The 14,355-nt window shown below is 42.3% G+C and overlaps 1 protein-coding gene across 1 annotated transcript in view; it reads left to right on the top strand.

Annotated features, from left to right (window-relative positions):
* Positions 1–2,349: 2,349 nt before the first annotated feature.
* The window catches only part of LOC103473932 (NACHT, LRR and PYD domains-containing protein 12-like), a 46,182-nt gene continuing 34,176 nt past the window's right edge, over positions 2,350–14,355 (top strand). Inside the window, exon 1 of the mRNA XM_008424589.2 lies at positions 2,350–2,665. Within this exon, the coding sequence (XP_008422811.1) occupies positions 2,577–2,665 (89 nt within the window). The 5' untranslated portion in view covers positions 2,350–2,576. The remainder of the gene's footprint in view (positions 2,666–14,355) is intronic.

Raw genomic sequence — 14,355 nt, 5'->3', positions numbered from 1 at the left:
TCTGGCTATGGATCCACCGGATCAACATGATCACATCGGCTTCTGGACGAGACGACATCAACGAGATCAAGACACCAAAATACTTCCATACACTTTAAAAGTGACCTGAAAATGTTTGGGTCGGTCTGTGGGCCACACTAAACATGTTCATTAAGTTTTTATTCAAAATCCTTCTTAGGTAATGAAATTTTAGTCTGTTCAGTTCAGAATGAGATGTTTTAGAGCCTCTTCTCAACCCTGTAGTGAAATAAATTTAAAAGTGTGTTTTATCTCTCTGYTACCAGCAGATTGAGAGGAAGGAGTGTGTGTCAGGTTCAGCTCCTCCCTCTGTTATCTCCTGATGCTCCATGATGKCCTGGAAAGTTTGACTTCTTCTCATGTCAGTAATCACATCCATCTGAAATCTGCCTGGCAACTGGATCTTCTCCTGACTGAGTTCAGTGGGTAAAGTCTTTAACACCGTTTGCCTTTAAATAAAAACACTTTATTGACAAAGATTAATCTTCCTCTGGTCACTGAAACAGTCTCACCTTTACACAGCCATTGTACAGAGCATACAGAGATAAAACCAGCTGACCAAATGTGCTGTAGATAAAGTGGAAGATTCTCATGTCGGGCCGTAGCAGCACCGGTTCTGTGGGTCCAATCAGCTGATTGTTCTGCTACAGGCTGAACTTTATGTGTTGCTGTGAACAGTTTGGGGTCTCCATTGGTGAAAACGGAGTTAATCAATTTACTGGATTGAACTGGAGATTGATAAAACATGGAGTGGAGTTTTCTTCTGGGCATTTTTGTGCCATAAAGGGATTGGAAACCAAATCTGGAAAGAGTTTGACTGGAAAGTAAAATCTAGATTTAATAGAAATCCATTTAAAACGTTCATTTCCAGGATCCAACCACAGATGGATGTTGGAGGAATCTGTGGAATGGTCGGTCATCACACACGTCTTCTGGGACTGAGCACAAATAAAGACCTTCTGGAGGAAATGAAGCAGGAGATTGAGGACATTCTAAGGACAGATGTCCYCATGGAGCCTCTTCTGTTTCTGCTGGACAGAAWCACCAAGGATTTACTCACTAAAGATCAATGTTACATATTGATGCACATTCTGCTGCTAGTAGCAAGAAAGACAATCACACTAAACTGGATTAAACCTGTTCACATTACACTAAACTGGATTAAACCTGTTCACATTACACTRAACTGGATTARACCTGTTCACATTACACTAAACTGGATTAAACCTGTTCACCACCTGCTGCTGAATGGAGGAAAAACTGAAACATGACAACATGATGGAGCTTCTGACTGAACAACTAGACATGAAAATAGATAATTAAATATGTAGTTTTGAAAATAAGTACTGAATTTGAAAATTAAATATTTAGGTTGGAAAATAAATATGTTATGTTGAAGATAAATTTGTATAGTTTGTATATTTATTTTCCAAAAATTTAGTTTGCAAAGTAAATATTTAGTTTGGAATTAATGAAATAACATGGTGAAAATATTTGTTTCAAAAATGCATTTTTAATTTTTTTTCTGACATACTAAATAAACTAAAACACCTTTTTTTTTTACAATCAATCATCATTACAGTCATGATCAAAAGTAAGTACACCCTCATTTTCATCTGAACTTCTCTCCTTCCTCATGAATATTTTATCAACTTGCCTCTGATTTTACCTCAGAGCTTCTACTTCCTGGAAACTACAAACCAGGTGAGCTGTGACGTCATCAGTTGCACAACATTCTTCACATTTACTTTCGGTTTGAATTTACCTGTTAAGGTGTGGCTCCAGTCCGTTTGTTGGGTCTCAGTCTGTTGTTTAAACTTTCTTCTTTAACTCTGGATCATTTGAACAAACTGTAAGTTTGATTTGTTTGTTTCTTGAACTTTGTCGTCACTTTAATCTTTTCCTAATTGTTTTTAATCTCTGATATTTGTATAACAGTTTCACTCCTGATTTGGGTTCAAACTTTAAGATCTCTGCAGTTTGAAGGTAAATCTACAAGATTATTAGATTATGGATGAACTGGAATCAAACAACATGATGAACAGCTGATATTTGTCTGTTTTCTTCTCCGAACTGATTCATGTTTTTTATTTCCTGGTACCGAACTGTAGTCTCCACCATTAATGTCAGCAACAGTTTCCTTTTGCTTCCTTTCAAAACAAAATATTATTAAATGTGTTTGATTCAGTTAGATGATAAAATAGTTAATCTTTAATAGAGTGAATAATCCACTTGTAGAAATTAATGATTAACTAAAACACTTCCTGTTGTTCAGGTTGAATCAGTGAATGTAAATGTTGCTCCATGTCTCCATCTAGTGGACTGATAGTAGAAGTGCAGCAGCTGATGCAGCTTCCTCTGCCTCTCTGCTGTCTGACTGCATTCACCTGACACTGATATGAAGCAGAGAAGAAGAGCCAATCAGAGGAGGAGCAGCTGATCTTTTTCCAGCACTAATGATGTAAAGGATGATCAGAGTTGATGTGCAGATGAATGATGTGTGTTTCCTCTGCAGGTGAAGCTAGAAAGTGTGTGTGAGCTGATGTGAATTAGGCAGCATGGATCAGTGTGAGGACAGAGAGGAGGGAGTCCCTCCCTCTAAAACCACTCTGTGTGGGGAAGATGAGAGCCAGAGCAAAGGTCAGAGGTGAGGTCACCATCTCTAACTGTCCACAGCCCTTTTCACACAGCGTTCACTATATCAGGCCAAAACAGACGTGGTGATGAAGCTGCTGCTGCTCCTCTTTGCTGCTTCATCCAGACTGAACAGATTCAGTTTTAATCATCATTTTTCTGYCAGGATCCATCAGAGACTCAGACCAGAACCAGAACCAGAACCCAGCTGTGTGTCCTTTAAGAGCGAGGGGTCAATGTATGAACCCATTAACTTTAAATCTCCTGGATCTCCAACATCAGAGAGGTGAGCTGTTTCTAAATGCTGTAACTGATCTGTTTATATCTGTCATTGTGGCCATGAGACCATACCAAGTTCTTTTGGGTTCTGTTCTCATGGGAAAATTAGACTGAAATTCAAGTTATTTTTCCTTTTATATGTATTAGTATGGCATTGATGTCTCCATAGTAACATCCCAGATAGCACAGAATGATTGAAACAACATTGAATCAATGTCAGCCAGAAACATTGAATCAACGTTGAACGCTGACATTGAAACAACATTGAAAGTGGTCGTGACTTGTATGTTGAATCAACGTTAGGGTTTCAACCATAACTGATATATCGATGTTGATTCAACCATCATCTGTATGTCAATTTACATGCATATTTGTGTTGATATTACATTGAATCAGTTAGGAATCATTGATTCAATCTTCATCTGAATGGGGTTCTGCACACATATTTCTGTTTATTTTAGATTGAATCAATGTTGATTTGACTGTGGATCTGCATGCATATTTGGGTTGATTTCATATTGAATGAAAGCTAAGGATTTATGTACATTTTTAGGTCCGATAGGTCTACATAACATACCACTAAAAGTTTCTTCACTGGTGTTAAACACCATTATTGGCAGATCATTATGGAGGACCAAAACTGACATAATAATAAATAAAAGAATAAATATATATCGGACGTAAATAAATAAAAGAATAAATATATAAATAAAAATAAATATATATCCAACATAATAAATAAAAGAATCAACATAAAAATAAAAGTGGAAATATATAAATAAAAGAATAAATATATATTTCCATTTGCTGTATTTATTTCTGTATTTATTTCTCTACTTATTTCTGTATTATTTCCTCGCTGCAGACGGTCATGCAATCATCTAACTCAGTTATTCTGGAACAGAGGCACATCTAAGCACGTCCCTAAGCACATCATAATAAAAAATGAAAAACAAGTGATTACTATCACAATTAAAAGCCCACCTGGATCAGCCAGCCTTACACTTCCTTGTCCACCACATGCTCTCCCAGACCAAATAGCCCCTGCCCTACTGTTTAAAAACTCAAATCTCACAAAATCTCGCAGGATTTCATACTTAGGCCTGGAGCAGTGGGCAGGATGAAAATAGTACAAAATGAGAAATGACCTCAATTATTAAAAATATATGTTTTGCCCCAAAATAACCAGGATTACTATGGACACAAAACAATGCCCTTATTTTTCAATAAACACATTTCAGATCAAAGTAATATTGAAAAACTTACCATAAAACTGCTCAGAGGAGAATTCAATTCAGAAGCCGGTTGCAAGCAAACCAGCAGCAAAGTGGCTGTTTGGTTGGGATAAACCACTAGTGTAAAAAGGGGGAGTCGGACTGTATAACTCCTAGTAGAGACTTGTAGATGTTTTTGTGTCAACACATTATGCACAGTCAGTAATAATATTTACAGAGAAGTAAGAAAATGTACATAAAGGAATCATAACCCACTGTTCTCAACATGTAGTGTGTAATTTGAAACATGATTAACCCCCACTTAGTAATAAAATGTTCTGACCCAGAGCTCAAGGATGGGGGAAGGGAAGAAGGGATGAGAGAGGGTAAAAAGGTGAAGGAGCAAGTGGCATGGGGAGTTTTGTGAGGGAGTAGGGGGAGATGAGAAGGTGATGAGGGGTGCAGCAAACTGCACAGATTGCAAACATGGAGGCCTTAGTCCAGGGGTGGGCAATCCTGGTCCTCGAGGGCCGGTGTCCTGCAGCTCTTAGATGTCTCCCTGGTAGAACACACCTGGATCCAATAGCTGAATCACCTCCTCTTTTCAGGCAGGTTCTCCAGAGTCCTGCTAACGACCTTATTATTTGACTCAGGTGTGTTGAAGTAGAGACACATCTAAAAGTTGAAGGAGACCGGCCCTCGAGGTCTGGAGTTGTCCACCCCTGCCCCAGTCCCCAACGCAGCCGCCGCAGGCTCGATTCCCGGCCTTGGCAACCCTTGCTGCATGTCTTGCCCCTCTTCTCATTACCCTCTTTCTTGTCAATTAACTATCAAATAAAGGGCACTAGAGCCAAAAAAATCTTTTAACAAAATAAAATGTGAAAATTTAAAACCCTCACCTTAAATTAAAATTGGTTCACCAGGAGCCCAAGGAGGAGGGGAGGAGAGTGGAAAGGGGAAGGAGATTGAGGGGTAGATGGGCCCAGGTGAGGTGTGGGTGGTGGGGGGAAAGGGGTGTGAAAAACAGCTTACATTGATTGAACATTTAGATCACGAGTTCTTCCCCAAACCTTGTCCTCAAGGCAAACTGACCTGCATGTTTTCATTTCAGCAAAACCCTGTTAATCAGACATCAATTAAAATCATGTGTGCCGAATTAGGGAAATGCCTAAAACTTGCAGGGCTTGGAGGAGCAGAGCTGAAACACACTGGATTCACTTTGACTTTATTTGAAATAAAGTTCCCTCGTCTGACACCATGACTCTAGCTAACCAGGGACGGGTTCCCTTGTAAAAGCCACCATGGCTCTGTGGGTAGAGCAGCTGTCTTGTGGTGGGAAGGTTGACTGTTCAATTCCAGCTCCATCCTGCCACATGTCAATGTGACCCCTGGGCACTTAACCTCAACTGATCTGTGCATTAAATAAAAGTGTGAATGTGACTCTAGTGTAAAGTGCTTTCAGTGGTCAAAATGACTGGAAAAGTGCTATGTAAGTTTATTTACCATTTTCGAAGTAAACTAAATGATTTGAGTAAGACTGACTTAAATCTGTTATCTTAAACATACTTAATACATTTGTTAAAAATAAATTAACAAATTGAGTTGGATGATTATAATATATTGAATTGGTTAAATTTAATAAATTAAGCTGGGTAAATTTAATAAATTCAGTTGGATAAACTTAATTGAATCGCTTGTTACCTAGAGAAACAATTCAACCCTCCTGTTGTCCTCGGGTCAAAATGACTGAGATTTGTATGCGTTTTCCCTATACACAGAAAATGAGGACAACAGGAGGGTTAAGTTGGTTCAACTATTTTCTTTTTATAGTTGATCCACCGTCATTTGTCGACTTCAACCAAAAATCAACCATTAATTTTCATTCAGTCAGGACTTTACGCTGACTCTAGCCACATGCATCACAGGTAGATTTCAGTAAAGCATTGATTAATGCCTGGTTTTAAAATTAGTTAACTGGACTTGTAGCCATTTTTTTCTGCCCATGTGGCTGGACACCACACGGCACGACCAATTCGATGGAACCGTTATACCTGGGATTTCTGTCGGCTAATGTGTGGTCTCAGGTTTTGAAGGTGGTCTGACCGTCGGCTGACAAATCGTGTCGTGTGCGCTGGACTATCCACCAGGGCCGGGCAGAGACCACTAAAGGGGCAGGTGCTCAACAACAAAGAAAGTGCACATCTAACCGCATTCTAGGACAGATTATTAACAAAGCCTCTCAGCTTTCAGAGTTTAATAAACAATGATAAATTACAAAAATGTGACATATACAATCAAAGTTAACGAACATCTCCATATAGAGCATAACACTGTGCCTATGTAAGATATTTTATTAGTAATGTCTTTCCGCGGGTCTATTTTGTTATAGGAAAGTATTGCAATATTCAAACCCGCAATTGGCAAGATATGTAAATTAGAGCTGGACCAGCAGACATATTTTGTCTTTACAGAATTACAATATTAAACATATAAGGGAACAATGCAACCTTTTAGTGGACTGTAATCTATAAAACAAAGAGCTGCCCATTTGCTACACTTGCAGTGGAGATGAAGATGGTCCATTCAGGAAAGCAGAGCTGCATCAAACTTTAACGTGGAACTGCAGAAAAACGAAAAAAAAAAAAATTTGAATTGTTAATGCATGTCACCATGAGGAAAGACTACTGAGTTTTGCTTAAAAAAACTTCCTAAAAAAAAATTAAATCACACATTTTTGACTCATGAAGTTAACTTTCTTTTTTGCAAAACAAACTTATTTGCGCTTGTCATGAATCTTTTCTTGCTATTTTAGGTTTTTTTTAGTGACTCAAAATTTTGCTTGTGATTCTCATATGACGTCTTGAGCAGGGCCTAAAATCACAACAAAAGATTTCTGATGTGTGCAAATAAATGTTTATGTTTGGTAAAAATGAGTTATTTAATTTAAAAAAGTCTTTTAAACAAAACTTTTTTGAAAGGAATCATCACGTTCCAAAAATTTTGATTACAATTTTATTTTACTTAACTGAGCTTAGTTTTTTTTTTTCCATTGAATAATTGGGAAACAAATGTAACTTCATACTCTGCGAACCAGACCCTAAACTTAAAGTCTGGGTTGAGTTTTTTCCCCCTTCATTAATGTCACTTTTATTACATACATTATATCTATCATGGTAATTCAGGGTGAGTTATTTTTAATTCTAAATGAATATCCTTGTTGGACTATTATTTGAGTGTTATTCTCCTTCAAGATACATTTACCTAACGCTAGAATAAATGCAATGTACATTATGCAGCAAAAGAAATTAGAAGATCGGACATATATCTATTATGGAGATGATCGGTTTTGAATGGGCGATGTGCCCTTATTGCATAATAAATACTAAAGAATGACTGATATCATTAAAGATACAGGGGAGAAGGTTTTTAGTTATCAAGCTTTGCTAGCAAAGTCGTTAACTAGCAGCTAGCTAATAGCACATCAACAACAGCCTAATGTCCGTATGATAAAAATACTGAATCAATAGATAACAGTTTTTCCTCACCTGGCTGTCTCCTCCCACTCAGTAGTTCTTCAGAGAAAGGCAGATRCAGAGGCCTGTCAGTGTCTGTTGTATTTCATTACCTCTCTGCTTARACYGCGACTCCGAGCTGAAGCAGAAACGATACTTAAACGTTTTCCGTCATCTGACAAGTAGCAAGTCTACTCCACTTTATTCACCAAAAACGTTTTTTTTTTTTTTATAATTCACCAAAAACAGTTCTGTAATCTGGAACGTTCGCTACATTGAACTCCGGAGTTAGCCGCCTAATCTCACTGCGCGAGAGGCAATTGCGTCTTGCGTCACGGGCAAAAGGTCAAAGGTAACAAGGTGACCGGCTTATTATGTTGTACAAAAAAGAAACAAAAAAGCAAGGAATTTTAGCACGTTTTTATATGTCAGAAGAGGGCTTAGGAAATAATAATACCAAAAAAAATAAAAATAATAAATAAAAAATTGACCAAAAGGGCACTTGGGGACAAGGAGCAAAAAGGGCAGGTTCTCAAGCACCCCCAGCTCCCCCTTCTGCACGTGCCTGCTATACTCTAAGGAAATGACGAAGGGAGGGTCAGTGGAGAGCACCGGAGCTGAGCCTTTTTTCATTCAGTGTCATCAACAGAAGGAAAAAAGGCAGGAAGAGACGATAAAGCCGATAATTAAAATGAGGTTGATTGGTTTAATTTATCGTGTGATTAATTGATTTATCATTTATCTCAACTCTAAACCCGCACCCGTTTTCAACAACATGGGCGACTCAACTCGCACCATTTTCAAACAATAGCAGGACTCCAACCTGCACCGGTCCACCAACAACTTGGGTTATCCTTGTCCTCTCTGGTCCAGATGACATGGCGTCCCAGTGTTTCATAAAGAACTTCAAATCGTGACTCATCTGACCACAGAACAGTCGTCCATTTTGCCTCACTCCATTGTAAATGACTCCTGGCCCAGTGCAAACAGCTGAGCTTGTGGAGTTTGGTTAGAAATGGCTTCCTCTTTGCACTGTAGAGTTTCAGCTGGCAGCGGCGGATGGCATGGTGGATTGTGTTCACTGACGATGCTTTCTGGAAGTATTCCTGAGCCCATGCTGTTATTTCCTTGACAGTGGCATTTCTGTTTGAGGTGCAGTGACGTTTAAGGGCCCAAAGATCACGAGCAACCAGTAGAGTTCTATTTCATCCCTACTGACCGCCAGAGGGCGGTGCTGAAAGCACTGAATGTTCCCTTCGCGCTTGCACTGTTCGAACAATAATATCAATGGAGTCACACCTGTGACATATCGGATGATCAATCAGAGGCTAAATAGCATGATGTCATCCGAGGTTCTGTTCTTCTTTTCTTCTCATGTGTGGTTCGCTTCGTATGGCATCAGCCTTTTGGACTTCAGAATCTTTTCGCTGTCGTTGGACACCCAACTGCCTGTTGGCCGGAGTTGCGGTGTATCGCCCTCCTAGGGCTGCGACAGATCTTCGTTTAAGCTACTGTTTGTTGGTGATGACAGCATTTGCACCTCCTCTCCTAACTCGCAGCTTATGACCACTGTGTTTGTACACGTGTTGGAGTTTAGCTAACGGTGTTAGCCTTTCTGAGTTTGACGGTTTGCTTTAATTGGTAGCGTCTCGCCCCCTCTCCCAATTTTATCCGACCTTATAAGGGGTTTGTTGTTTCTTTGATTGATGACGGGAACCTTTTTTGCCCTCTCTCCCAGTTTTATGTGGAATTTCATCCTGTCTGAACGTGGCTGATGGTGTCGGCCCCTTTTTTCTTTTCTCCAGCCTTTTGCTGTGATTGGTGATGGCAGCATTCACGCCTTCTCTCCCGATCTTGATCTGTTTTTTTGTCCTATACTGGACGTCGCCGACCGCGTATGCCTGTCGTTGGTCTACTGGTTTTTTCTGTAATTGGTGACGGTAGTGTCTCACCCCCTCTCCCAATTTTAGTCGACCTAGTAAGCAGTTTATTACTTTGACTGGTGGTGGAAACCTTTTTATCCCCCTCTCCCAGTTTTATGTGGAATTTCGTCCTGTCCGGACGTGGCTGACAGCGTCAGCCCCTTTTTTCTTTTCTCCAGATTTTTGCTGTGATTGGTGACGGCAGCGTTCACACCCCCTATCCCGATCTTGATCTGTTTTTTCGTCCTATACTGGACGTCGCTGACTGCGTCTGCCTGCTGTTTTTTTCTGTAATTGGTGACGGTAGCGTCTCGCCCCCTCTCCCATTTTCAGCCGATCTTGTTGATCGTAGCTTTGTGCTGGGCTTACCTGACACTCTTCATTTGCTGCTTTAATTGGTGACGGCAGCGTTTTCGCTCCCCTCCCCCAGTTTAATTTTTTCCTTTATTCTGGACATAGCTGACGGTATGCCTGTCATTGGTCTGCTGGATTTTTCTGTAATTGGTGACGGTAGCGTTCTCTGCCCCTTCTCCCAATTGTAGTCTGCTCTGTCTGCCTGTGGTGCGACTCAATTCAGTTTTTGGACATGGATAGCTCCCACTGTTGTTCGGATTGTGGGGCTGTGCTTCAGGCAGATGATGGTCATGACCTGTGCCCTGCCTGCCTCAGGTATGATCACCTGGTTGAGGCCCTGTCGGATAATCCCTGCATGAACTGCAGCTACATGTCCCATGCAGTTAAGGTGGCTCGACTGGCTCAGTTACGCCCTGAGTGTGGAAATGACCTTCCACCTTCTGGGTAGGTGGCCACGCCTAGGTGCTCTAAGCGCAGAACTGAGGCCACAACCTCTTTGGCATCTCCTAAGAAGAGGCGAGCTAAGTCTGACCAAGGTCTTGCCACAAGGGTTGAGCGATTGTCTGCAGAGTTGGCGTAGATGAAATTCCTTTTTCAGGCACGTCAGGTGGATGCTCCCCTGACTGGGTTTCCTTCCCCACCTATGCCAGAGTTGGGTGTGGAGGACAATGTGCTTTCTTTGGCTGCCTCTGCCTCTCACTTTGGGAATGAGGAGAAGGAGGTACAGTCATCTCGCGCTTCGCAGACTGGCACACGTGCTTTGTCTCAGAGTGCAGCTAGTGGGTCTGGTGACAGCTCAATGCGGGACATCATGCATATGGCCTTGAGACAGCTGCAGCTGGATGTCCCACAAGTAGTGGAGTCCGCTCCTAGCAGTGCCCTTTTCAGGCGTGGATGAGGCCCTGCTCCCTTTTCTGTCCCTCCATCAGAGGAGTACCTCAGGGAGTTGCATGCTTGTTGGCGGGACCCTAGAGCCTTAGGTCTGCTGTCACTGCGCTCTTTGCAGAGGTGGATCAAAGGATCCTGAGTCCATGGAGAGACAGGGCCTATTTGTCAAGGGGTGTGTCCATGGGGGTGGTGGTGTATCAAGAGAGGTGGTCACAAAAGATGCCAGCTCCATGGGATGGGGCACTGTGTGGCAACACAGGGCAGTTCAGGGCTGCTGGTGTCCACAGGATTGTACTGGAGCTGCATGCTGTGCATTTGGCTCTCAGGCACTTTTTGTCCCACCTGCAGGGGAGGCATGTCCTGATTCGGTCAGACAACACCTCCAAGGTGGCACCAGGTCAGAACAGCTTCTGAAGGAGTCCCAGGATCTCCTGGAATGGGCGTATTTTCACCTATCCACCCTGTGGGTGGTGTACTTGCCAGGGCTCCACAACCAGGTAGCAGACTCCCTTTCCCAACGGGTGCCAGCTCCGTGAGAGTGGTCCCTCCACAGCAATATGTCCCGCCTGATCTGGGACCTTATCAGTCAGCCAGAGGTTGACATGTTCGCCGCAGAGGAGTCGACTCATTGTTCTCTATGGTTTTTCCTTACAGGACAGCAGGTGCACTGGGCCAGGATGCCTTGGCCCATCCTTGGCCAAGGGTCCTCCTATATGCCTTCCCCCCCTTTCCCTGATATGGCCGACTTTTAAGAGAGTTCTCGAGAAGGGCCACAGGATATTGCTGGTGGCTCCATATTGGCCGAAATGGCCATGGTTCCCACTTCTACCGAGTCTGTGTCACAGTGTCCCATGGTGTCTTCCGACCAGGAGGGATTTACTGTCTCAGTTTGGGGGTCAGATATGGCATCCCAATCCTCAGCGCCTCCGGCTGTGGGTGTGGCCACTGGGAGGTTTGAACAGCAGCTGACTGGGTATTCAGGTCCTGCCAGGCACACTATTTTGAGTGCCAGGGCATTCTCCACTCGTCAGCAATATGAAAACAGATGGCGTCTGTTTACCCGGTGGTGTTCTGCCCATAATGCTGATCCGGTTACCTTTCCGGTACCAACTATTTTGGAATTTCTTCCGTTTCTTCTTGATAAGGGATGCTCTACTTCGACGATTAAGGTATATGTAGTGGCTATATCATCTGGTCATGCTGACATTGGGGAGCCATAATCTGGTTTCTCTTTATTCGTGTGGTGCTTGTAGGCTGCACCTGCCAACAGTTCAATGAGCACCAGTTTGGGACCTATCCTTGGTCCTCAATGCTCTGTGCCGCCCTCCATTTGAGCCTTTGGTTCATATAGACCTCAAATGGGTGTCATGTAAAACAGCTTTTTTGTTGGCTATTGTCTCAGCTAAGAGGGTCAGTGAGCTACATTCTCTTCCTGTCAGCCCTTCATGTCTCAGATGGTTCTGGGATTACCTTGTGGCCAAACCTGGCATTAATCCCTAAAGTGTTTTCTCATTCTCATTGTAACCAACCATTGAGGTTGACGCGTTTTCAGCCTACATCGGGGGAAGCTGGCGACAGTTCTATGTTACTGTGCCCAGTAAGGGCACTGGAGGCCACTGCTGCTATAAGATGCTCGGACCAGCTTTTCTTGTGTTATGGGGGCCCTAGATTAGGTTGTCCTCTGTCCAAACAGCACCTCTCCCATTGGATTGTGGATGTCATCTGCCACGCCTACGCTGGAGGGCGTCGCCTCCGGCCAGTCGGCGAGAAGGCACACTCTACCAGGAGTGTTTAAATTTCCTGGGCAGCGTTGAGAGGAGTTCCACTGGAAGATATATGTGCTGCTGCATCATGGGCTTCTCCGAACACGTTCACTAGATATTACAATGTGAATGTGGCCTCCTCTCATCCTCTGGACCAGGTTCTTTTACAAGGGTCCTCTGGGTCTCCTCAGTGAGGTATGTGCTCAGGATTCCTTGTGACATTGCTGGTTTTAGTCATTCAGTGCTTTCAGCACTGCCCTCTGGTGGTCAGTAGGGATGAATAGAACGAAAGTTAAGTATGTAACTACGGTTCTATGAATCCCGGATGACCGCCAGAGATTCTCTGTCACTCAGAATCCTTACGTTTCATGAGAAGATTCTGTAGGAACAGAGCCTTGGATGACATCATGCTAAATAGCCTCTGATTGATCATCCAATATGTCACAGGTGTGACTCCATTGATATTATTGCTCGAACGGCGCATGCGCGAAGGGAACATTCAGTGCTTTCAGCACCGCCCTCTGGCGGTCATCCGGGATTCACAGAACCGTAGTTACATACGTAACTTTTGTTTTATGGCCTTGATCCTTACGCACAGCGATTGTTCCAGATTCTATGAATCTTTTGATAATGTTATGCATGCTTGATGAAGATAACTTAAAAGTCTTTGCTATTTCACGCTGGGTAACACCATTCTGGTATTGCTGCACTATCTTTCTGTGCAACAATGGTGGAATTGGTGATTCTCTTACCATCTTGGCTTCAGAGAGACACTGACACTCTAAGAAGCTCTTTTTATACCTAATCATGTTGTCAATTGACCTAATTAGTGTTAATTGGTCTTACAGCTGTTTGTTATATGTTCAATTTCCTTTTTGCAGCCATATTGCTACTTGTCCCAACTTTTTTGGGATTTGTAGACACTGTGAAATTTTGAATCAACATATTTTTCCTGAGTAACATATTTCCTGATTAAACATATGTAATCTGAGTAAATGTTACATTTACTCAGATTAAACTTTTGATCTGCCATCTGTTCTATTACGAGTAAAATATTGACATCTTCCATCTCCACATCATTGCATTCAGTTTTTATTTAAAATTTGTTTAGTGTCCCAACTTTTTTTGGAATCCGGTGTGTACATAAATTAAAAGATTTTCAATTGTTTAACATTTATATATAAGATTTTAAGGAGCTGGCAGTTTACTTTGTAAAAGTCCAAAGAATAATATTCATAGTTAGATTGTTTTACCATAGCTACACTCTGATGATGCGAGTTTAATCTTTTAGTTTGATTATGCTGCTGCAGTAATCAACGCAAATAAAGCTCAGTTTGTTCAAAAAGTAAATTGCAATCATAACTTATTGCTTTTTAGGTTGGCCGATTAAACTACTTACCCTCTCCCAGATTTCACCAAATCTAACACAGAATCTGTTAGAGTTGCTCATGTTTTAGCAGCAAGAGTGGCTTTTAAGTCTTAATCCAGCTGCTGCGGCGCACGAGGCAATGCAAAGAAAGCCTTCCTTCCATGTTTTAGTGTTGAGTGATAATTACATCCATCCAATCATCCATCCATTTTCTGCCACTTATCCGGGGTCGGGTCGCGGGGCCCTAACAGCATGCCCAGGTGGGCCCCATGTGGGGGAAAGGAGAGCTGATATCTGGGTCACATGGGTTTGTCCGCGGGTTCCATGATGGCCCCACATGGGTTTGCCCATGTAGGGCCTCAGCCTACATGGGCCCTAAATGGGCAAACCCATGTGGGCCCA

The sequence above is a fragment of the Poecilia reticulata genome, linkage group LG12 (assembly GCF_000633615.1).
Source record: "Poecilia reticulata strain Guanapo linkage group LG12, Guppy_female_1.0+MT, whole genome shotgun sequence".
Classification (NCBI taxonomy): Eukaryota; Metazoa; Chordata; class Actinopteri; order Cyprinodontiformes; family Poeciliidae; genus Poecilia; species Poecilia reticulata.
Note: the sequence above shows the minus strand (reverse complement) of the source record. Positions and strands in the feature narration are given on the sequence as shown.